This window comes from Pangasianodon hypophthalmus, chromosome 10 (assembly GCF_027358585.1).
Source record: "Pangasianodon hypophthalmus isolate fPanHyp1 chromosome 10, fPanHyp1.pri, whole genome shotgun sequence".
Taxonomy (NCBI): Eukaryota; Metazoa; Chordata; class Actinopteri; order Siluriformes; family Pangasiidae; genus Pangasianodon; species Pangasianodon hypophthalmus.
In genome coordinates this window covers 2,889,211-2,914,624 of record NC_069719.1, presented here as the reverse complement: position 1 = coordinate 2,914,624, position 25,414 = coordinate 2,889,211, and the positions used below count along the sequence as shown (strand labels likewise).

At 38.6% G+C, this 25,414-nt stretch overlaps 1 protein-coding gene across 1 annotated transcript; it reads right to left on the bottom strand.

Moving 5' to 3' along the window:
* Positions 1-17,109: 17,109 nt before the first annotated feature.
* On the bottom strand, positions 17,110-25,368 carry ppie (peptidylprolyl isomerase E (cyclophilin E)). Its single transcript, XM_026944303.3, has 10 exons — positions 25,236-25,368; positions 22,787-22,885; positions 22,581-22,624; positions 22,388-22,414; positions 21,898-21,979; positions 21,088-21,191; positions 20,358-20,481; positions 19,656-19,841; positions 17,770-17,912; positions 17,110-17,397 (listed from the first exon to the last, which is right to left on the bottom strand). Exons 1-10 carry the CDS (start codon positions 25,264-25,266, stop codon positions 17,329-17,331), a joined length of 909 nt encoding a protein of 302 aa, XP_026800104.1. The 5' UTR covers positions 25,267-25,368; the 3' UTR covers positions 17,110-17,328.
* Between the last annotated feature and the right edge of the window lie 46 nt (positions 25,369-25,414).

The following is a 25,414-nucleotide window of genomic DNA, read 5'->3' as shown; positions in this document are numbered from 1 at the left end:
TTGACCACAGATTCATCTGACTGTGGCACAGGGGGAGGGTGTGTGCAAGGTGCTTCCAGGGAGGGGTAGTACCTATAATAGGGGGCTTGCCATGTCTTTTTCAGGAGAGCTCACCTGCCTTTGATCCCCAACTGGCACGCAGCTTTCACCTGTGACTCCAAGAAGCTTTAGCATGCGCAGCAGCCACACACCGGCACACTGTTTTGGCAGGCAGGATAATCCAAGTGAGGGTAGCCAAGGGATCTCCAACCCTCAGTTGGGTTAGGTTTACCCCAGCATGCAAAGTCAGGTTCCAGCAGGATGGATGGATGTGGCAGTCTTGCAATGCTATGTGGAAAGTGCAGAGCATGACTAGGCTCTTAACTAGGTCACCCACTCCAACCAAAGACATTGTGGTGACTCCATTAAGCACAGTTTGTTCTGTGTAGCCTGTAGCCCCATCAACTCTAGTCCTGTAGCATCCAGTCCTATTTAGGAAAAGCAATGCCCACCCTCATATGAGGGAGGTTTATAAAGGGTCAGTTGAGCAGTGCTAGAGGATCGGAGGGAGCATGGTGGAGTGTGGGGGTGTGACAAGTGCTTTAAGGTTAGGTGGGTGTTGGTCCGGTTTTAGCTTTGTAGGCAAGCACCAGTGTGTTAAATCTGATGCGGGCAACAACAGGAAGCCAGTGGAAGGAGCGTAGCAATGGGGTGGTGTGGGAGAACTTAGAAAGGTAGAAACAAATCATGCAGCTGCATTCTGGATCAGTTGCAGAGGTTGAATGGCACTCAGGGGCAGACCTGCCAGGAGCGAGTTGCAGTATTCCAGTCTTGAAATGACAAGGGATTGAAAAAGCACCTGAGTGGCCTGACTTCAGTGCAATGAAGACCATTTATAGACCATCATGAACGGGACCTACACCCTGGTATCAGCTGGGTCAGCTTTGAATAATTACCAGGAGGTCCTAAGAAACTGTTGGGCACTTCAACATGCTGCTCAACAGACCCTCCACTGTAAGCCCCACAGAATTTCTCCCCAAAGCAAAAAAAAAATTGTAGTGCTGTACAAGATTGTAGTGCTGTACAAGAACAAATGCAGCAAAGTGGACTATGAGAATTACAGGGGTACTCACCATCAGTTTGGGCAAAATTAATGTACTTTTCCAGCCTGCTCCAAATTCCAAGCCCCTCAGACAAGAATCACCATTGATGGCACTGTGCTAAGGACTGTGACCAGCTTCAAATACCTTGGAAGTGTGATCTCTAACAGTGCTGAAGCAGGAAGGAAGCAGGACAGCTGCTCCAGTTTCTCTGCCTTCTCATTGCCTGCATATTTTTTTGCGTTGCATTGCAAGAAAGGCTCTTGGAAATTAGCTAACCATGTTAACACAGTCTGCTGCCACCGTCAGGTGAAAGGAAAAATTGCAACATGTTGGCCAGTGGGCCACCTATCATACATTTAAGAGAGAAGCTGTAGGCCAGTTAACATCTGTCCATGTGTCGCATTTGGCCATGGGCCCGGACTTTGGACACCCCTGATCTAGGCAATAAAAAAATAAAATAAAATAATAATAATTATTATTATTATCAAGTGTACATGTTCAAATATGTAGAGGCCACAAGCATACCCCATGCCATGGAAGCCAAATGTGTTGACGTACCTACAAAATAACAGAGCGACATCATGTGCTACAACAGGCCTGACTCCACTCGAGCTTGCTAGGGGAGGAAGATGCAAACTGAATGCTCTCCCATCACAGAAACATCACAGTAAGCATAAGGACATGTGGGAGAGAGTTGCTGAATGTAAGAGCAAGATGAAACCATGTGGTACTAAAACCAAAGTATTCAAGTTTAGAAACTATACTTGATTTAGGAAGTCTATGCATGTTCCCAAACACATAAGTGATGGAAAGAAATGGAATACCATGCACCTTTCCCGTATATCAGATAATGCAAACATTCCAATAGAAGAACCAGTTAGATCATCACCACTGGACCAGGTAGAACCAACCTGAAACGTCAGTGACAGGTGCCTGCCTTCATGGACAAAAGACTGTGCTGGAGTGAGGAGCTTGACTCCAGTAGGTTGAGCCATAATGGACTTCCAAAAAGTTATGGTATGTTAAGTCCTTCTGAAGGCTTACGATAAAAAAGGAAAAAAGTAAGAGACTGTAATTCCTTTAAGTAAGACGGGGATGTTGTCACTGAGATTCATATTTGCCAGTAGATGCCACTGTGTTGCTATGTATTAGAACAGAAGTGTAACCACGTGAGAAAGAAGTTTAGTAGAGAAAAGTTAAATGAAGGGATGATTTGAAGCAACAACTATGCCTACTGTTTGATTCATTTCATAGTGCTCGCTTTTCAAAAACACTACATACTTGATGCCTTTATATCCAGATCTCGTCCACTCATGGGGCATACTGACCATAAAGTCTACCTCCTAGACATAGCTTCACTAGGGCTAGTGTAATTATTTACACTTTACAACTGTCCGTATATGAAAACAGTTATATCAAATCGTTATCCATTTGTCTAATGGCAAGATATTTTAATCTCATCTGTTCTTTTTGTATTTGCAGATGTATTAATTATGCATATATATATATATATATATATATATATATATATATATATATATATATATATATATATATATATATGGTCCCAGTTTTGATCAATGAACAATTAGCATTTCTTAGGTGAAATTATAGGGACCATTGTCTGTCTTGGAGCATGATTTGTTTAGGAGCATGATTTGTTCAGACTAATGTCAGGCCACACTGAAAACATAGTGTGAACAGCGTAACAAAAAAAATCTGATTTGGGCCACCTTTGCCTGCTGTGTGACTGTAGCCTAAGAGCACATTCAAGAACATTTTGTGAAACCTAGTTGTTTTAGAAGAATCGAATAGAAGCCTTTATTTGTCACATATACATTATAGTACAGTGAAATTCTGTCTTCAGATATGCCAGCCTGTTAGGAAGTTTGGATCAGAGAGCAGGGTCAGCCATGATATGGGGCTCCTGGAGCAGACAGGGTTAAGAGCCTTTCTCAAGGGCCCAACAGTGGCAGCTTGGAAGTGTTGGGGCTTGAACCACCAACCTTCTGATGAGTAACCCAGTGCTTTAACCTCTAAGCTTAACGCCATCATTGGCATTAATTAAAGAATATGCTAAAAAAACTAAAGGAAGCGAGCCAACAAAAACCCATGAATGAAGACAAATAAAACTAGTCATTCAGTTATAACAAAAGAACTGCAGAAGATTAAGGTTGCGCATATGAGAGAAAGGATGTTTAAAGACCGGTGTGGATGAAAGCTGGCTTTTAAATTGCTCATATTTTGCCGGAAAGCTCTTTCAACACTTCCAGCACCTTGGCCAAGACACCTAAATAATTCTAAAATGGCAGGTTCCTCTTTGTGCATGATCACCTGGGTACAGTGTAGATCTTTTTTCTCTTCCATTTTCATGCCAAGCTATTTTCTTTTCACCTCACGTAATTCATGCCTAATTCACAGTTTCTGTAATTTACCTCTACATTTTGACCTTTTCAGGTGCTGTTACACTGCGAAATATCCTTTATTGGCAGAGAAGTGAGTCAAAATAACTTCCACTTCTGGCTTTCTGCCTCTTCTGTCATTGTTCATTTTGTTTCCAGCCCTCTGTGTGCTTGACCTTTTGGGAGCATGCTTTGCATTTTATGGGTCACTGACATACACATGCAAGTATGAAGAAAATCAGCCTTTCCAAAACTTTTGTAAATCTGGTGGAATTTTTTTTGTTCATTCATTGTTGTTTTTACACACGACTTTACTAAAAAAATTGATAAATGAGGCCCATTATCAGAATGAAACGAGCACAGTGGAACTCCTACAGATGGAGCTCAGGAGGAAGCAGGAGAGCCTCAGCAGAAGGAAATTATCCTGCACATTAATCACTTATTCTTCACAGAGTCTATGAATTCTTCTTGATCATGAATAGAATGGTTAGTTAATGCTTTTTATACGGAAATCAATAAGAATGTAAGAATCTATATACAAGTTATGCAGGATCATGGATCTTGAACTGTCTTTTGATGTGAGTGTGTAATGTTTCCCCTTCACCATCCATCTAATAGTGAACTACTTCTTATTACATTTCCTGAGTAAACATACTACTCAACAAAAATGACTAATGCACTACAGAATTACAGTATTAGAGACACAGCTATAGACTTGGTGATCTCCTTTTTCTATTGCACTATAACTTCCTTTTCTTTGTGAAACACCACTCCGTCTGGCTTTCCTCTCCATTTCACCATGATGTCCTCTTCCAACCCATGGTTCTTCAGCTTCTGCTTGAGCTGAAAAACAAAATAAGACTTTTATCATTAAATAATGCAAGGTAGAGTCACTAATCTCTGTGAACGCTATAAATATTCTACAGAAACAGAACACAACAGTCAGATTCTTATTACAATACGGTGTGTATGTGGCAGAGCTTGATTAAGACTCAGGTTCTGGCTGCAGTAATGAGGAAGGGCTTTTGTGGACGAGGAGACTCACCTTCTCCAAGATGGCCGCATTTACTGCAGGATCATTCAAATCCTGATTGGACTGGATCTTCATCCTTACGATTTGTTGTTTTGTGATTACTGGATTTAGAAATGTAAACACACAATTACACTTATGTTCTAAAAGCAGTGTTAATTTGACTGAATATGATGTTTAATAATATTTTAACATACCTGAGTAACAGAAGAAAGGCATAATCTCTGAGCACCGTGCATCCGCAGCCTGACCCATATACAAATAACCACAATTCTCATTCCACTGGCCGTTATTAGGTTGTCCATACAACCAGCTGATAGTAGAGAAATTGGTATGGTCTATCCATTTCCAGGGATCTTTAAACAAACCAAACCAAGTCACGTCAGGGATTAGCCCCTGTATAACTGAGTTTTCTTTTTCATCTCTCACACTGGCCAGGTCTGTATGATACTGTCTGCAGTAAGCCTGAGCTTCATGCCGTTGTGTCTTATTAGATATGTAAATGTAGCGGTCATTGCCAGTTTTTGTTTCTGTGAGAATAAAACGGATGAAACTTGAATATTCAAGGAATGTTACTTCTTACAAAAAAGGGAAAGGTAAACAGGCTATAGCATTAAAACGCTAAAAGGAAGTTTCTCAGAAACAATCAAAGCAAAAAAAAAAAAAAAAGGAGCATAAACACTGCACACATTTTGCCCTAGATAGACTTAACCTGTAAATGAGTTTCTAAGTGCAATAAATGTCCAAGTTAATCAGATATTTTGATTTGCTGTTTAAAAACACATTTAAGTTCAATTAGCATGCTGAAAACACACAGCCCAGAATTTTACAGAATATGTAGCTTTTACCGTCAAAGCACATAATGTAGTGCATTTCAGTACAGGCCAGGTCGCTCCAGCCCCATGGAGTTGTCGCGCCACACTCTTGACATCCGCCCCTGTTGTTTGGCTCTCCTACAGCCCATTTTCTCATACTTCCCAGTGGTTCATTTTTAAAGGACCAGTGCCAGCTGTTGATGTCACTGTACAGTCCAATCCAAGCACTGGAACTGAATTTTTGACTCTGTGCTTCATTCTGAAGTTGGACCATATCATCATTACTTTTGATGATAGCCAGATCGGTGTGTGTGGCTTGGCAGTAAGTTTGAGCATCAGTCCAATTTCTTCCCTGCTTGACCAGATAATACTTACGGGTCACAGACAGGGCAAGGGGGACAGCTCCTATGGAGGAGAGTTTAAAAAGATTTTATGCAATGTTATGGCTATAGCAGAAATTCTACTGACTTCCTTGTTTAATTTTACTGGTCAGTGTAAAAGGTAATATTATGGTTTTCTTGGGTGGAAAAAAAAAAAAACACCTCCCATAACTCAATAATTTTGAAGCCATCTACCTCTAGTAATCTTAAATATTAACACTTCTGTTGTTAAAGGTGTCCTAAACTAGTAGTAGTAGAACTACAGGTCACAGGATGAAGACTACCATGCACGTCCTTTTTGTAAATCAGGTGAAGCCATCACTTTAAGCCACTAATTACAGAGCACAGAGCAGCTCACCTATGATTTTTTTCATGTGGAAGGTTGCTGTTGCATACACACACACACACAAACACACACATACACATACACAGTTCTCTCACCTGTGAAAAACAGGAGTATGAACAGATGGTGCTCCATTACTGGTGTTGTTGGAAAACTCTCTAAAAAATAGGAAATGTAAATAAAATCCCTCATCAGTCCTGATCAAAATGACTAAAATGTGACTACAGTGATATTCACAACATATTAAAAGTCTAAGAATAACATAAACTGGTATACAGAAGGGGAGCTCTAGGTACCCACACATCTGCCCCCTTTGCCCCTTGATATCTGTAGGTCCCTTTGAGAAAAGTAATAGTGGAGTAATATTGAATTTCGTTATCATTTGCTTCATTTATTTCTTTCCCTGTTTGCCACCATTTCTTTTTAGAATAACATTCATAGAACTTTTTTGTTGTTTAAAGACAGAGCAAATAGAGACCAGCAACATCAGATTTGCCTGAAATCCTAAGTTTAATACGTTTGACATGGCCAACACAGTGTGTCGAGTGTAGGATGTTTAGTCATCATTCTTCCATTCTTATAGCTTTATTTGATAATGAGAGACGCACAGTTTCAGTAAGGAAAGTCTGGGTGTCTTAGGCAGTGATAGCAAACCCCCAAGTCTGGCATTAGAGCCCTTACAGAGGGGTGACTGGGTGACGACTCAGCAGCATAGGTGGAAATACAAAGCTACCGTTAAACCTCACTCCCAGAAGCACCAATCCTCTACCCCATTTACATGTCAAACAGGCTTGCTGTTGAAAGAACTCTGGCTATAGGAGACTCTGTTGTATGGCATGTGAAATTAGCTAGGCCGTTAGGGGCACCGGAAGCTTTAGTTAGCTATATACCAGGAAAACAGTATTTGTGTCCAGTCTAGACTCAGTAGGGATCAATCTAGACATAATAAGACCCACTCGTTATGGAGAAAAAAATACCCTTGATTTAATAATGTCGTTTGGATTAAATATAGAAGATGGTCACACTACCCCCAGTGTGAGGCTATCTCAAATTCAATTCAATTCAATTCAATTTTATTTGTATAGCGCTTTTAACAATGGACATTGTCACAAAGCAGCTTTACAGAAATAAATGGATTCACAAAAAATATATTGTAAATATGTGAATTTATCCCTGTGAATTTATCCCTAATGAGCAAGCCAAATCATTACCTCATTTTATTTCACATCAAGTTTACAATCTTCAGCTACTGTACACAGTTTTATTGAACATTTCTTAGAGTTGTTGACCTTGATTTGTTCACCATCTGAACCCACAGAACTCAATCAGGCGACTGAATGCTTCAACATTCCACTACATTCTAGATAATGCAACTCCACTTAAATGAAAAATAATTAGAGAAAAAAAACAATACCCTGATATAATGACCTTATTCACACCTAAAACAGACCACTCCAAAGTTAGAATGTAAATGGCATCAAACTAAATTGGTAGTATTCCAAATTGCATGGAAGAAGAGCAGTCTGTGGTAGCGATGACTTTGTGAATGTTTTTCTATGACAAAATTGAGAATATTCTGAGTATTAACTTAGTCACACAATTTGATAACTATGTAGAAAACAAGATAATCTAGATGCTTAGATGCCTTACCTCCACTTTTCCACAAACAGATAATACCAGAAGCATTCGATCATTTATTAATCAACTCCTCTCTTGACTATGTAATCATTTAATCATTTAAACTAGCAGTTATTAAACCACTGATTGAAAAACCAGAGTTTGTCAGCTGTCTAACTGTAGACCAATATTAAACCTTTCCTTTATCTCCAGGATCCTAGAAAAGGTTGTTGCTCGGTATTTAGGCTCAAACTTGCACAGAAATAACTTTCATGAAATCTTTCAGTCAGGATTTAGGCCTCATCACAGTACTGAGCCAGCGCTGGTTAAAGTGGTAAATGACCTGGTGTAATTTGCATTGATTATTTAATCTTTATAATGCTTTATAATTAAAAAGTTAGTTTTGACATGTTTTTAATTATTTTTATATCTTAAGGATATATTTATGATAGATGTATCAGTCAACATAAATTGAAAAGTGTATAAATATTATTATTAGTAGTAGTAGTACAAAGATGTAGATTTAACAAAGATGTAGATTTAACAAAGATGTAGATTTAGATACTTAATGAGCAAGCTAGAGGATAAAGTGCCAAAAAAAAAGATCCGTGACATTATTACATGACATTAAATGATCTAATATTAGGTAATTAGTGGTTCTGGTTCTAAATTTTATCCTATAGTTGGTGTTTCTAAAATCTCACTCACTGGACAGTGTAAAGATTTTTGTATGGTCCAGCCTTAAAGTACGAAATTATTCCACGCAGCAATAAATGTAAAATATTTACATTTATTGAGTGGTAGGAAATAACTGAAGTATTGCAGAAGAGTTTTGAAACATACCTGAAATGTTAAGGCGGTAAACAATCAAGCAATCTGTTGCAGCTTTTCACATCTCACTGTTCTGCAAAGACTTTCTGCAATATCTGACTAACTGAGTTGCTGTTTGTCATTTTCATGTTTGACGTCTTTGCCTGCCTACTTTCCACAGAAATTTACATAGACCTGAGTCGATGGACTGACAGGTGACAGCCGCTGCACTTGGAGGGCAATTGTAACCCTGTAGAACATGGAGAAGGTACCCAGTGATGGAGTGGAGTCGCAGGTCATTGAGTGGCAGGTCACTAATGGCTTGCTCCTTGGAGGCGGCATATAGGAGCCAGTCATGCAAATACAATATTATAGTAAATCTTACATACTATACAATAGTATCTTTTTGCTTCTTGATGGGGTCTGAAGTTGGTGATGCCCTGAGCCCCAAAATGGTTGAGGGCTGACAGCAGAACTGAAGTTTGTACCTCTGATACACACATTGTCATCAGGACCCACTGGTCTGATATAGTTGTTGCCTGTAACATAGTTTGAGTTTTTATTTTTAAAAAAGTGGGAATTATCTGGTAAAAAACAGGAAACTCTTACACATTCTAACTCTCAGTTACACCTAAGAAGAGCCCTTTTTACTAAGCATAGTAAACATAGTCAGTAATCCAATTATCCAAGTGTAAGTTTGTTATAAGTGAACAAAAGTGTTGATATTTCATTTAATAGATTTCTCATTAACATCATTTGAGTATCTCATTTGACATAATTCTCCAATTAACACAATTCTGAGTAATATAATGAATAATACACAGAAAATCACACAGAGCACTCCCTTAAATTTAAACTGGAAAATCATAGAAGAACATGAAATATCAGGATAACCATATTCTCTGAGTAAATAACGCCTGGGCCACACACATCCTCCTGGCTCTCCCTCGGCTCCTCCTGCTTCTCACTTCCCTTATAATGAAAAATCCCATCTCTTTATACCTGTTACTTCCACTCATCTCAGGACCATTTCTGAAGTGGGTTTGTATTGTTTCAAAGAATGAGGTAGTGTCCAAGACAACCTTCTCATATTGCAAATGGTTCGTAGGTTGCTATTGTATAAACTTCCCTGTTAATACTCATGTAATAAATTCAGTTAGTATAGCCTTTTTGGTTTAATTGGATCTAAGTCTTCCCATAAACCATCCAGGGAGTGTTGTGCACATGATTCATTATACAACACCAAGAGATCTGAAATATTTTCCATGGCCTATGGCTCATGAAGTTATATTTGTTGATAATGACAAGCTTGGATTTAGGATTTCCCAGCTGCGTATCCTGTAGTTCTCTGTACAAATGCAGTGAAGAATTGTCCCAGTGAAGTCAACCATTCCATTTAACAGAGTTTTCTATTTTCAGTCAGAATCCACAACATGCCCCTGACCTGCTGCATAAAGGACCTGTAGGGACTCAAGTCCTTTTCTGTTTCTGGTCCATGATTTTGTTTTACTTCTCAGTGAAAAAAACAGCTTCTTTCTTTCTTCTGTTTTTTGCCTGATTATTTTGTCTTGCTGTTTTAATGTTTGTGTTCATTTTTTAAATTCATCTGCAGGTTGCCAGTTGTGACAGACCTAAGCTTGAGCGTCGGAGTGCTCCTGGCACTGATCATTCATTTGTGATGTGTGTCTCTAGCCGTAGATTGATTGCCACTCCTGGTTATTTTTGGGAATGCTTCTTGCATTGTGCGATGGCAGGGAAGTTCGCTCTGCTCTACTCCTTTAATACTCAGTTTGAATTGTTTGCTGCAGTCTTCTGAGCAGTCTTGCTGCTGCTCGGGTCTCTGTGCTGGGATTTGCCTGTGCTTGCTTTAGCTGGTGTTTGTGCAGCTTTGGGGCTTTGTGGATTCATGGCATTGTGTTCAGAGTAGTGGTGCCCCATGGCATTGTGGTTATATGGAATTGTGCTAACGTCAGGCAGTACTGAGACTGTGCTCTGCGGTGCAAACCGGCCTGTTGGTTTGTTTGATTACAATTTTATTTCTATTTATAAAATTGTAAAGCAGCTATGGGATTGAAAAGGGCACTATATAAATTACATTTTTATTACTATTATGTGTAGTTGTGCTGCTGTTTAGTGCCAGGTCCAACTTTTGGAGCTAAGGCCGTAAAGACTTATTGCTCTTCTTGATGGTTTTCTCTGATAACAATCTGATAACTCTGATATTTGGATTTTGCATGATAGTTTCTTTAGAGGGGTCTTGTCTTTTGTCTTTTATTGATGTCTAAAGCTACCACTGAATTAAATTAAATTAATTAAACTAAATTATTACTATTAGAGAGATGTGCTAGGGTGATTTGAGGGTGCCTCATGGCTGTTCCATTTGGCTGTGGATTTTTTTGACATCTGTGCTCTTCTTTCCGTGGTTCTTTGACTTCCAGGAGTATATGACCTCATGATATTGTATAGATGGTTTGTAAAGTGTCTACACTGTACTACTGGCTGTCTTATATTATTACTAAAAATAAGAAATTATCCAAAGAAATGTAATTTATCCCAAATTTACGTCAAAAACATTTCCCTTAAGTGATAGGAAATAACTTAAAAACTGCATTGAGTATTGAAACATACCTGAAATGTAAAGAAGATAAGCAATGTTGTATCCTTTTGCATCTCAGTGTCCTTCAGATGCTTTCTGCCTCTGTCCTTGTTCACCTACTTTCCATAAAACATTTACTTAAATCAAATGAGTTTGGACCTGGAGTATGTAAAAAAAATAAATAAATAAAGGACTGGAGATATTTACCAATTTGTCCTTAAAAAATATAATTATAGAAATTATGTTTGTAGTTAGTACTTGGTCTAGAGTTTTAGGGTGAGGTCACTGGCCTTAATTTAATCTTTTAGATTTAATTGGGTTTAAGGTTAATTTTATGTCTGCGTTGGAGAAAAAACTATATTTTGAGGATTATAATGTTTAGATCTAGTGTTACATAATAATTTAATTAGAACATTAATGGCATATCTTTCTGAAAGCTCCTGATTTGTCAGACTCATAGCCTTAGAAATCACTGAACCAACATTTAAGAACAGACACAAATAACCGCAGTTAAAGAAATGCATTAACGTTCTCACACTAGCTTTGAAAGTTATTCATATTCACATCATCATTTTCTAAAAAAAGATTATCACTCAAACTAGAAGAGTTTGAGTGAGTGAGGCCTACTTTTAACTTCTAAAATACATGTACACACTCACACACAGTAGTTGGTGAGGTCTCCTCCCTGACACACGAACTTATTGATGATCCTACAGAAGCCGCTGCCTTTGACGCCGAAGCCTTTCTTGTGTGTACGCAGACAATGGAAGCTCTCTACCACAAAGAGGCACAACAAATAAATCACAATCACACCTCCAAACCTAGCTGCACAATGCAAGCAGTATACAACACCCACTAGTTAGGCATATTTAGCTCATCTTTGTAATGAACGTGTAGCTGTAGATTCATGTCATCGTGTGTGAATTTCACTGCATTAGAAAACAGCCAAGTGGCATTTATTTTAAAGAAAGACACCACAAGCACACTTTTCAAGCAAAACATTTCCCAAAAACAGATTGTCATGCTTAAAAATATAAAAATAATAGACATACTGGTGATAATTAGACAGAAAAATATTTGGACGCTCAATAGTGGCTTCATTAAAGATCGTTAAAGATCAAAGATCAGGAAGTGTCCTCCAAGTTTCAACCTACAAAATTTTCAGTTCATCCACTCTAAAGAGCAGACAATCAACAATTTCTTCTTCACTGCACCCCATAGAAAGTTTCTCCACACAAACACTCTACCAGCAGATCCATCCAAGTTCAATTTGAATTAATTTGAAAGTAAGACAGTTCTCCAGACACTGAGTTTGGACAGTATCCTCCTCTCCTCCATCATCTCCATTGTGCAGTCTGGAACCCATGACTGATCCAGCTCTCTTCAGAATTTTGTTGAGTTTGTTGGTATCTTTGTAGTGATGCCACTGCCCCAGGCTGTCCACATTCATGTCCCACCCCAGCTTGTCACTCTGGTCTGTACCACCTCAATGTTCTGACCATCAATGGTGACCGGAGCAGGAGCAGATTTCTTCTTACAGAAATCCACCACAAACTCCTTTGTATTGCTGGTGTTAAGCTGAAGATGATTGCGCTGACACCACACCACAAAGCTGTCAATCAGGCTTCTGTACTCCTCCTCATTCCCTTCCCTAATACTCCCCACATTAGCAGTATCATCTGAGAACAATCATCTCTGCAATCATCTCCAGCCCAGGGGAAGCAGCTGCATGAAGCACTGCCCTGGAGTCTTGGATCACTGACTACCTGACTTGCAGTCTTCTCGGACATACAGTACTGTATCCGCACTTCCTGGAGACTGCAAGTCAGGTAGTCAGTGATCCAAGACACCAGGGCAGTGCTTCATGCAGCTGCTTCCCCTGGGCTGGAGGCATCGAAGGCACTTAAAAATTCAAAAACATCTCTCATGGTGCTCCCCATCATCTCCAGGTGAGAATAATCTGTGCAACAGGTTCAGCAACCTCCATCCCATATGTGTGCAATAGGCAAACAGTAGGGGGTCCGCATGTGTCCGGAGGGCTTCAAGGCTTTCAAGGGACTTCATCAGGTGTGATGTCAGCGCTACAGGTCTGTAGTCATTCAGCTCCCTTGGACTCTTCTTCTTGGGTAACAGAACAAGGCAGGATGTCTTCTAAAATGACGGGACCTTTTTCAGTTTCAAGATCAAGTTGTAAGTGTACTGTAGAACTTTACACAGCTGATCTGCACAAGGCTTCAGTACTTTGGAGCTGACACCATCAGGGCCCACCGCTTTTCCTGCATGTAGGTTTTATCAGCTCACTCTGAACCTGCTCAGCTGCGATGGATAGATTTGGGGGAGAATGTGACGGAGGATGAGAAGGAGAGATGCAGTCAACGATGTGAGGTGAGTGAGTTGATGGCCTGTTATCAAACCTGTTGAAAAAGTGATTCAGCTTGTTTGCCCTTGCCAAACGTCTGTCTGGCTGCTCGGTGCAGGGCAGGTTGCAGCCCGAGATTTCGTTCATCCCACATTCCATTCCACACCTCTCTCACCTTGCACCTCTGTATATTACTCTCCAATTTCCTTCTGTAGTCCTCTTTACTGTCTTTGATTTTAACCCTTTATCTCCTTTTGTATTCTTCTCATGCTGTTACTATCACCTGCCCTAAAGGCCCTCTATTTCTCTTTCAGTAGGGCCTTCAGTTCACTGGTGACCCACGATTTGTAGTTAGGAAAACAACACACAGTCCTAATATACAGTAATGTCACACAAAAATTGGTGTAGTCTGTGATGCAGTTTATGGGTCCATCAGTGTCCTTCCATAGGGCTCATAGAGAACTCTCCAATCAGTTGTCTCAAAACAGTCTCTTAGAGTGTCCATGGCCTCAACAGACCACTTCGGGATTGTTTCGATGGTCCCGGGTTGTCTCCGTACGAGAGGTTTATCGAGAGACATGAGGTGCACCAGACTGTGGTCCGAGTAGGGGTAATGCTTGCATATAACATCTCCAGGATCCTGTTCTACCTGGCTTTCTGTGTAGCTTATCATAAACGTCATGTTACAGATTATTTATTAACCACAGTAACACATCCCAAATACTGCTATTCACTTCATAGACACTCACTGTCCACTTTATTAGGAACACCTTTACATTCATGCAGTTATCTAATCAGCCAATCCTGTGGCAGCAGCACAATGCATAAAATCATGTAGATACAGAGCAAGCGCTTCAGTTAATGTTCACATCAAACATCAGAATGGGGAAAATGTGATCTCAGTGACTTTTACCATGGCCTGGATGTTGGTACCAGAAGGGCTAGTTTGAGTATTTCAGAAACTGCTGATCTCCTGGGAATTTTACACACAACAGTCTCAAAAAACATCCTGTGTGCAGAGGGGCTGAAAAAGAAAGTTTTTTCTGGTCAACAAGGTGTTTCCACCCACAGAACTGTCACTCACTCAATGTTTGTTTGTTTTTTCACACCAGTCTGTATAAACTCTAGAGACTGTAGTGTGTGAAGATCCCAGGAGATCAGCAGTTTCTGAAAAACTCAAACCAGCCCTTCTGGTACCACCAATCATGCCAGAGTTAAAGTCACCGAGATCCCACTTTTTCCCCCATTCTGATGATCGATGTGAACATCAGCTGAAGCTCTTGACCTGTATCTGCATGATTTTATGCATTGCACTTCTGCCACATGATGGGCATGAATGTGCAGGTGCATAGGTGTTCCTAATAAAGTGAACAGTGAGTGTATGTATTGTATAGGGCATAATATAATGGAGTTGTAAACCCTGTATAGTGCCCTAAATGCTGAATAAAACAGATTTTGGGATAAAGTAAAATTATTTGGGAAAGTAATTAAGAGGTAATTTTGCAGACAGGACACAAATAGTCTGATTATATTAATATCAGAAAACACAAAAACTGGTTTCTAGTTGTAAACTAACTTTATAAAATAGTGTATTGAGATAGTCAGCTGAACGTGGCTGACCCAATGTCTAAAACAAAATATAGACACCCAAAATGATCTAGATAAGCTTCATTATTTTATAATGGGTTTAGTTTAAACCCAGTCCAAATAACCAGGAGCAAGTTTGTTCATCCATGGGCCAAATTTTTTTTGCCTAATAAAATAAACTAAACAAACTGGAGAGCTGAGAGAGAAAAATCTGTTTTACCTTCTCCATGACACCCAGTTTAAACCTCAGGACATCTTTTTAAATATAAGAATTCGAGAAATATTTTGCTAAAATATCTTACCTGTTTTGGGAGTTGTGTCTTTAAAAACATCATGATGATGAGGATGAGGAGGAGGATGAAGAGGAGGAGGATTGTTTCTCTCAGCCGCCACATCCTCCGAATAAATGCTCCAAGGAAGAAAAAAAAAACTCAAACACACTGCGACAGGTGAATTTTTATTTTCAGGAATAAATAATAATAATAATACAGGACAAAAAATAAACTGCAAAAGTCGAAGCTGTTGTGGGTTTTTTCCATTATAAAATCGTGTTAACTTCACCGGCAACTTTGAGGTTAAAATCTAACCAAATAACTCAAATTTATTTTCCATTGAATCACATTTATTGTAAATAGAAATCAAATTAAATCATTTATTTTAATTAAATTTAACCCACTATTTCATAGTCATAAATAAAATTAAAAAAAAATAAAAAATAAAAAATCATGTTATAAAAAAAAATCTTTGTATTACCTTTACTTATGCTTTGATTTTGATAAAATGATAAAATAGACAATATGTGTCAGAATAAAATTAAGTGTTTACTTTTATTTTTCACAGCAGTACGCAACACATAGGAGAGAATTAAAATGAAGGGAATAAGCAGAAGGCGAAAAACATTAACAAACCATCTGCTGCTCACTGATCTTTTCATACAAGGGCAAGGATTTTATCACATGAACTGATTATAAAATGATTCATTCATTCATAAAATACAATGCCCTCAATACTTCTTTTTTATATAGATTATATAATCTGAGTCACTTCTGCCTGGCTAAGTTTGTTTCGAGAAGGAATTTAACAAATAATCTTACCTTACTAGTATCTCATCCATCTAACATCCTAAACACCAAGACATCATTTATGCTTTTGCAATTTCACGCTTCACTCTTCATGATTTTGTATCGTTTCATGTGTAGATATGTAGGCAGTAAACGAGTATGAGAACTAACATGCCCTCTCTGGGGCTCATTTATTAACGTGAATGGGCTATGAATGAATTTATTTGTAAATCACGTGCAGGAGTGTTTACACAAGAAATGTGTTTATGAGACTGCTGTTAGGAGGGAAAACGTTCGTATCTTATGTTCGCTTTCGAGTTTGTGTAAATGTACGTATAAGGAGACTTATTCCGCTTCAAATCCAAAAATAATCAGTTACTGTGAACTTATTACAGATTACTTACTATTGTAATATAACAAACATTATGTGAAACTCAGTGAAACCATATTAATGACTTGAAAGAAAACGATCTCAAACAAATCTCTAACTTAAAAAAATAAGACTAGCCTTTCAATTAAGACAAAAGTAATGGCACCCTATTAAAGGAGTAGGCGTTAGTGTGCGTCTATGGTAGCGATGTGCCGCAGTGGGCACACTGAGCTGCATTACTGGAAGACTCTTTGACCCACACCGTGATTAGGAGGCGCTCCTTCACCATTCAGTAAGCTTGGCTAGATGTACCGTGAACACGCCTGATTGGCATTAATCAGCAGAGAAAATCAGCAAACTTTTGTAAATCCTGTGGGAATTTTTAGTTCCATTTGGCCTACAAAAACATTTAGACCCAAGTTTACTAAAATATTGATAAATAAGCCTACTTTTGTTACATTGCTACTTATAATAACGCTATTTAACAACACTGGTGAGGTATCTTCCTGAAAAACATCCGATCTTTTAATCCTGATTGGTCACACTCAGAAAGCCTGAGAAAATCACCGACTCATTTACGTCCTGACACTAGCTGTGAACGTGAATCAAATTCACATTATCATTTTCTAATAATGACTGAAGATCCTGGTAAAAATATAAGGCAACTTTCATTATAAAAATTTATTAGATATTTACAAATCCATCATACAAAAGAAGCAACTGTTGCAGAAGAGTTTGACTGAGTTGAGTGATGTGACGCTGTTCCCACAATATGCACAAACACAGTCACTCACACACACACACACTCACACAAACACCTCACGCTGGCATTCAAAACACACATGCCGCACACACACACTCCGCAGGTGCAGGTGCTCAGACGTACTCCCCACAATCAGATATAATCACCTTCTGTTTGGGTTTGCCATCTTTACTTCCCTGAGCCTACAGAGAAAATACAGAAGCAGCTGTTAACGTCAAGTTTGAAATCTAATGCTCCTAAAATAAATCTAACTTTTCCTTCATACAGTGCTCCAGAATTATCCTAAATGTAAATACATGAGCCAAGACATGTTCAGTGCATGAATTTTGCTTCCTTAGTCTTTCACTGCAGTCTCACACACACACACACACACACACACACACACACACACACACACACACACACACCTTTTCCAGAAAATGTACATGTTCATTTACTTTCCTTAAATAACATCATTAAGCAGCAATTAATGACTGTGTGAAAGAGCAGTACAAAGATAAGCATACACTGAGAATCTCACTCACACACACACACACACACACACACACACACACCTCCATGGCCCGCACCACGTCCATGCCCTCCATCACCTCTCCGAACACCACGTGTTTGCCATCCAGCCAGTCCGTTTTGTCACAGGTGATGAAGAACTGTGAGCCGTTTGTGTTCGATCCAGAGTTCGCCATTGAGAGCTGACCTACACACACACACACACACACACACACACACACACACACACACACACACACACACACACACACACCCACCGTACATGTTCACGTTGTCATATACTGTTAATTTTAATAAAGAAGATGCAAAAGAGTTCATCCAGCACACTGCATCTAGGTAATTAGGAAATATTAGACTTTTGCTTAAAAGTCATAAAAATATGAAGCATCTCCTTGCTTTCATAATATTCTTGAAATTAATAACAGAATTATTACAAATTAGTACAAATAAGCTCATCAGGTTACTTGCTAGTTAATAATACATGATAGTTTACTAACGAAAAAGACATCTGATGCTCAATGTGAAGTAAAAGATGCTCACTCTTGTCTATAGTTTATTTTCTTAACATCATTGGGTCTCTTATCAAACTGGATAGGAAATAATTTACTCGCAAATCGTTCGCAGGAGTACACACACGAGAAAAATGTGGTATTCATTGAAATCCAGTTAGTTAGGGAAAAGGTTGCTCCTGAGTTTGAGTAAATTTCCATATTAAGAGGCTCACTAATGTGAAAATCAACTGGTCAGCTTCAAATCGTATAACTGATGAGTTACTGCGCTTTTATACACGGATTACCCTGTTTAAATGACTTTAAATCACTTACTTTAATTACACACCAATTTAATCAACATTGTATAAAATGCATGTTTTTTCATACACAGTACTTAGGAAAGTCTAAGGAACTTTTTTTTTTTTTTTTTTTTTAAGTACAAAATTTGTTATTGAGTTTTATTTTATGACGTCTACGTTATCGTGTCAGTACAAAAACATTTTAGATTTCCAAACAGCATAAAATGAAACGTTCCAGAAAAATGTTTGTATGTCAGTAAAGAAAGCAGCAGATTCCATAAGAGACACTTTTCAGATAAAAACATAATGAAGGCTGCTGGGTTTCGCTGCAGAAATAAGAAGCGAGTCGACAGTCAAAGTCTCCAGAAGAACTGTGGCTGCTTCTGCAAGATGCTCAGTAACACTTCCAGCTCATTTCCTTATAAAACTGCACACACTGCACCTCAGATACTGTTTTATTTTTAAAGCGAAGGATCGTCACACCAAATATTGACTCTGTTTCATTTATTACTGTTTACTGCTCTTTATAGTATTTTTTTTAATGTAGAAACATTTAGTTTCATTATTTTTGAAGGCGTCTTTGCTCTACAGCATTTCTATGCATGATACTGTAAATGAACCAATTGAAAGAAAGCAATTTCTAAACAAATCTATAAATTAAGACATAAGACTAGACGTCAGTCAGGACAAAAGTAACAGCACCTTAGTAAAGCAGGAAGCGTTAGTGTGTGTTTGTGGTAGGTGATGTGTTGCAGTGGCTGGGTTGCATTATTGGAAGATTTAGCGCACATCATGCTTATGACCGTTTAGCCATCATTTTGCCATTTTCAGCTCTGTGAGCATTGCCTTTTATGGAGATTTGTGGGCGTGGATAAATTTGAAATTGCAGTGAAAGCACTTTTTTTTGGCCTATTCGCATTTATCAACATACACACAATCAGCCAATCAGACAAGACAATCAGCGTAATTCTTGTGAGCCAGTTGAGAATTTCTACTTTGGTTTGGGCAGGAAAACATTCACACAGAACCTTAGTAAAAGACTGAAAAATGAGAACCATTATCGGCTTTGCTATGACACCCATGACTCAACTTGTAGATTTTCACATGCATACATTTACTTGTTGTAAAGCAGATCCTCACCTGGGCCGGTGTGTTTGAGCACGAAGTTCTCGTCGTCAAACTTGCGTCCGTAGATGGATTTGCCGCCGGTGCCGTTGTGGTTGGTGAAGTCTCCTCCCTGGCACATGAACTGAGGGATGATTCGGTGGAAGCTGCTGCCCTTGAAGCCGAAGCCTTTCTCGTGTGTACACAGGCAACGGAAGTTCTCTACCACAAAGACGCACAACGAATAAATCAACACTGAAGAGCTGAAGGTGCAGCTCTCTGCGAGTCTGCCCTTAATAATAAAAATATCCCTGCTGTCTGTCTATTCAGAACGCTCCACACTGATAAGAAGGCTGTGTTTGTTTAGATTTTCCAAACTGGAAGATTCAGCTAACTTCTGGTTTACTTAGAAAATTAATCACGTTCCTCTGGAAAATACTCATTTCATCAGTGTCTGTGAAATCAAGAGAAGAGGCCGAGATCTGATCGAGATGAAGTGATAGCGACACCCAGTGGTCAAGCCAGGAACTTCATTTTTAACTTTCTTAAAAACAGAACTTCGATTTTCTTTTTAAAATAACTCACAGTTAAAATGGCTCATGAGTCACATTTTCAACACCTCTGACTTCATGTTCATCGAGGACAACATTAAATGCCATGTAACAGTACAGCAGTAGTGTGAGGGTTCAGTTATATGTTCAGGGAAAGTGTGAGAATATTTTGTAATCATACTCGTACCTGCAGTCATGGGCACCACATCAGCTCTGAGTAACATGCGCAGTCTTCCTGCAGGTTTATTACCGATCTTAATGTCCATGTAGACCTGTGGGTTCGCTCTGCCCTTCTTAGCCGGTGGCTCACCCTGATCACACACACAAACACACACAAACACACACAAACACACACAAACACACACACACAAACACACACAAACACACACAAACACCCCAATAACATCAGGTTATAGAAATAATAAATCTTATTCATTTATATAAGCATTTTCCTACAAACTATTCTGTTAGCTAGTTAACAAGCAACCTATTCTATAAAGAAGAAGAAGTTGTTTTATTTGTATAGCGCCTTTCCACAAGCTCAAGGATGCTTAACAGATTTACATCAATACAGTACAATTAAACATACGATTCACTGAAAATACATTTCAAATAAATATGTTTTAAGCTGAGATTTGAAAGCAGGTAGAGAGGAAATATTACGAAGTGAGAGGGGTAAGGAATTATAAAATTTTATAAAGTTATGTCATCTGTCATAAATAGATAGCTTACCTGGCTACATAAAGTCAGATTAAAGGACATCAATGAGTATGTCTTTAAAAAAAAAAAAAAAAAAAAAAACGCAGGAGAGAATCGACTTCTCCGATTCCTCTTTAGGTTGAATATATAATTTTAATATGTGCATTTTGCTGAGACTCCAACTCTAAACCAACCTCAGCTTATCTTTTTGTTTTTACCTCCTGGGTCGTGGTTTTGGTCGCTTCTCCAGCTGGCTCCGCCTCCTCAGCCTCCTCTGTCGTCTTCCCTGAGAACTTCTTCAGCCAATCATCATCAGACCAGACTGTGAGGAGGAAGAAAGTGACACATAAACACTAAGCAAAGATGCTTACAATCATAATAAGTATCGCATCCACGCAGTTAAGCCCTATGAGATCAAATGGAAAAAATAATAAAATAAAAAAGAAGGCTTTTGACTGCCTGTTGTGTTTATTAAATGTTGACCGAGCTGCACATAACCTCAGGATTCGGGAAGATTTCACTCCCTAGTGGCCACCATGTTGCATTTATACTTTCTTTGCAGAGAGACACAGTTTGTTTGGCAGTGGGTATAAACGAATTAAAATCTGTAGCTTGCATGAAACATGGAATTTAAAATAAAACGATGCTGATTCACGCTCGTCATGTTACAGAGAAACCTCTAAAGATGTCAGAAAATTAAAAGTTACAGCTTTAACTCTGACTGTTCCTAAGCACTGACACTGGAGACTCCTTCCATGAATGCTAAATAAACATCTCCTTACAGAAAACTTCACCATATCAGTGATTTTTTTAACTTGTTTATGTTGAGCGACTGCTGTATAAGTCCCTGTGTCTGTTGTTACTAGAGAAACGATACCTAATTACAACGAGAGTCATTTGCAGCTGCCCTACTGTCAGAGCTGCTGTTATAGAAAAATACAGAATTATAAAAAAATATAATAAAATATCAATGTTGTATCAACTTAATGTGGGACAGAGCTTGATTAAAAGCATGTGCTTGCACTGACCAGGTCGAGACGAGCCCTCTTTAATCCTCATGGGTTTGGCGATGTTCACTCTGATGGTGCGACCAAAGAGCTCTGACTCATTCTGAGAAACACGGTGATAGAAATGAAATTATTTAATAACATCATGTAGCATTGTGAGTGGAAGTAATACAGCTGTTGTGGTCTGAGACTATACACTTGTATGAACTTGTATAGTTCCTGTGATATAAGAGGTTTAGGTGCAGCAGTAATTAGTGTGCTTTTCCACCTGTTAGTCCAGCTGCTGAGTCTAAATCAGACTGAATGTAATGATTTTTGGTTTGTTTGCTATTTGGTTTGGTTTCTCACTGTACATAATTAAAGAAACCAAAAAGTTAAAATGTTGGCTGAGGGGCATGCTGAAAACATTCTCCTAAAACTCTTTCATTCTTTAGTCAGAAATACAATGAGGGAAAAGGTTAAACCAAACTTAACCAAGTGTGTGTGTGCAAACCATTTCATTCAATCTTACCATGTTATCAATGGCCGCTGCAGCATCCTGTTTAAAAAAAAAAAAAAAAAAAAAAAAAAGACAGAATAAAGCTTCCATTAGCGCTCTGATTACAATGATCAGATACAAAAATATCAGGTAGCATTTTCTTCTCGTTTTTATTAGCTGAATGCAGACATGAACAGCAATAAACAGGCAAAACCAAAGTGCTCACCTCAGCAAGCTCGAACTCGATGAAGGCAAAACCACGATGCTTCTCTGTGAGGAAGAAATCAAACACTGAATCCATCTCTAATAATCATGACCAGAACAAGAATAAAAATGATGGTTTTGATTTAGTTTCTACACAAATACTCAGATCTGACTCAGATGAATGTCTGTGTTTGTTATTATTATTATTATTATTATTATTATTATTACCAGTTTCATAATCCAGAGGGATCTGAATATCCGTAATGTCGCCGAATGGAATGAACGCTGCATGTAACACTTTCTCATCCACTTCTTCTGCTAAACCACCTAAAAACACACAGTGGCATATTAGACACATTTTTCATTCCTCTTTTATATTTTACACACAGAAGTTACATTCTCAATACGGCTAAATCCCAAATTAGACATGTATTCATGTAATATATTTATACTGGAAACAGGAAATGACCTGCTTCCACCTACACTCTCAGAAATGAAGATACTAAACTGACATGATGCCATCAAGATCTTCTGCACCTTTAATATGTATCTTCATCAGAGAACATGAACTTGGTAAGATAAGATAAGATAAGATAAGATAAGATAAGATAAGATAAACTTTATTAATCCCCGAAGGGAAATTCAAGTAGTCTTGTAGATAAGTAAGAAAGAAGGTAGTAAGAGTAGTAAAAAAGTAGTGAGAGTAGTAGAAATCAGTGAGAATAGCAAAGTAGTGAAGTAGTAAAGTAATGAGAGTAGTGATTAGTCATCTGCCATTGGCTAAGGTGTTGTAGAGCCTGATGGCAGTGGGGATGAAGGATCTCCTGTATCGTTCAGTCCTGCAGCGCAGTGAGGTGAGTCGTCCACTGCAGCTGCTTCTCTGGTCCATCAGGGTGTTGTGTAGGGGATGGTCACGGTATTCCAGAATGGCCTCTAGCTTTTTCTGTGTGCATCTCTCCACCACGGCCTCCAGTGATTCAGACCTCATTCCAGTCACTGAAGAAGCTTTTTGCACCAGTTTGTCCACCAGCCTTGCATCCTTCTGCTTTACGCTGCCCAGCAGACTGCAGCATAAAACAGCACACTTGCTACTGTAGTTTTGTAAAACATATGTAGCATCTTCCTGCAGATGTCGAAGGACCTAAGCCATCTTAGGAGGAAAAGCCGTCTCTGCCCTTTTTTATATTGTACATCTGTATGAAGTGACCAGTCCAACTTATTGTCCAGGTGCACACCTAGATATCTGTAGGCTGGCACCACTTCAATGTCCGCACCATAGATGCTGACTGGATAAGGAGGGGGTTTAGCCCTTCGAAAATCCACTACCATCTCCTTGGTTTTAGAGGTGTTTACTAGGAGGCAGTTTTTATGACTCCAGTCACTGAAGGATTTTATCAGGGCTCTGTACTCCTCTTCCTGTCCATTCCTGATACATGCAACAATCGCAGTATCATCAGAATACTTCTGAATGTGGCAATACTCAGAATTGTAGGTGAAGTCTGCTGTGTACAGTGTGAACAGGAATGGAGCCAAAACAGTCCCCTGTGGAGCCCCTATGCTGCTTAGAACTCTAGCAGAGATGCAGTTCCCCAGCCTGACAAACTGGGGCCTTTCTGTCAGGTAATCAGTGATCCAGGACACCAATGAGAGGTCAACCCCCAACCCTTTCAGTTTGTCTCTAAGGATGATTGGTTGGATGGTATTGAATGCACTCGAAAAATCAAAGAACATAATCCTCACGTAACTTGCGGGTTCTTCCAGATGAGACAAAACACGGTGACACATGTAGAGGACAGCATCATCCACACCAATGTGCTCTCTGTAAGCAAACTGCAGGGGATCCATTGCGTGTTTAACCTCGAGTCTTAGTAGGCGCAGAATCATCCTCTCCAGAACCTTCATAATGTGGGATGTGAGAGCCACCGGCCTATAATCATTTAGTTCAGCTGGACACTTTACTTTAGGTACTGGAACTATACAAGATGTTTTCCACAGAGCCGGGACCCTCCCCAATTTTAGACTCAGGTGCACCGTATAAGTACCTATTAAGTACCTTAATTATAAATAATAAAAAATAAGTACCTTATGGTTCACTCTAAAAGCTAATGAAAGGTACGCTTGATGATAGCAAAGCAACCCAAAATATCCACTTTTAAAACTCAGTATTTTACATTTACCAAAAAAAATAAATAAAAAAATACCTCATCTCTTGTGTAAAAGTAAAACTGAAATAATTTATTGTTTTGTTTGGAGTTTTTAAAATATCATAACAAAATTTAACACCAAAACATATACAAACTACTTAATCACAAGGATCACAAAGAAAAATGCAGTGAACATGTAAAATAAATAAATAATAAAATAACAATAAATAAATGAATTAAAATAAAATAAACTGGGCGATTTTATAAATGCAATTTTATCTAAATAAAATTCAAATTTATTGTAAAAGTGCATTTTATCCTTTTTAGGTATTTAAAAGACGCAAAAATAGTTTTTGTCTAAAGACTCTGAAAACAATCTTTGCTTTCTGAATTTAAAAAAATACATAAAATAATATTATAAATGCATATCGTCTGTGTTTTAACAAAACACAAAGCATAGAAAACTACTGAACTACTACTGACTACTGAAACACAAAAACTAACATTAAAAAAATTACAAAATTATTACTTACCGACATAAAGCACACGTTTGGCCGCCGCCATTTTGTTTTTAACCCTTAACCTCTGACCAGGGAAATGCTGCACTTTCTTAGCGTTATTTTTCCCCCCACCCGTATTAAGACAAATCCCGCCTCCTTGTCTAGGATTGGTTACTTATCATTAAGCGTTCTGCACTCTAATTGGTTCATTC

Coding starts and splice junctions, on each gene's coding strand:
- ppie (XM_026944303.3), bottom strand. CDS start 25,266: ATGGCGGCGGCCAAACGTGTGCTTTATGTCG. Junction 22,625..22,786: donor CCCTCTGGATTATGAAACTG/GTAATAATAATA, acceptor TCTTCCTCACAG/AGAAGCATCGTGGTTTTGCC. Junction 21,980..22,387: donor CAGCGGCCATTGATAACATG/GTAAGATTGAAT, acceptor CGTGTTTCTCAG/AATGAGTCAGAGCTCTTTGG.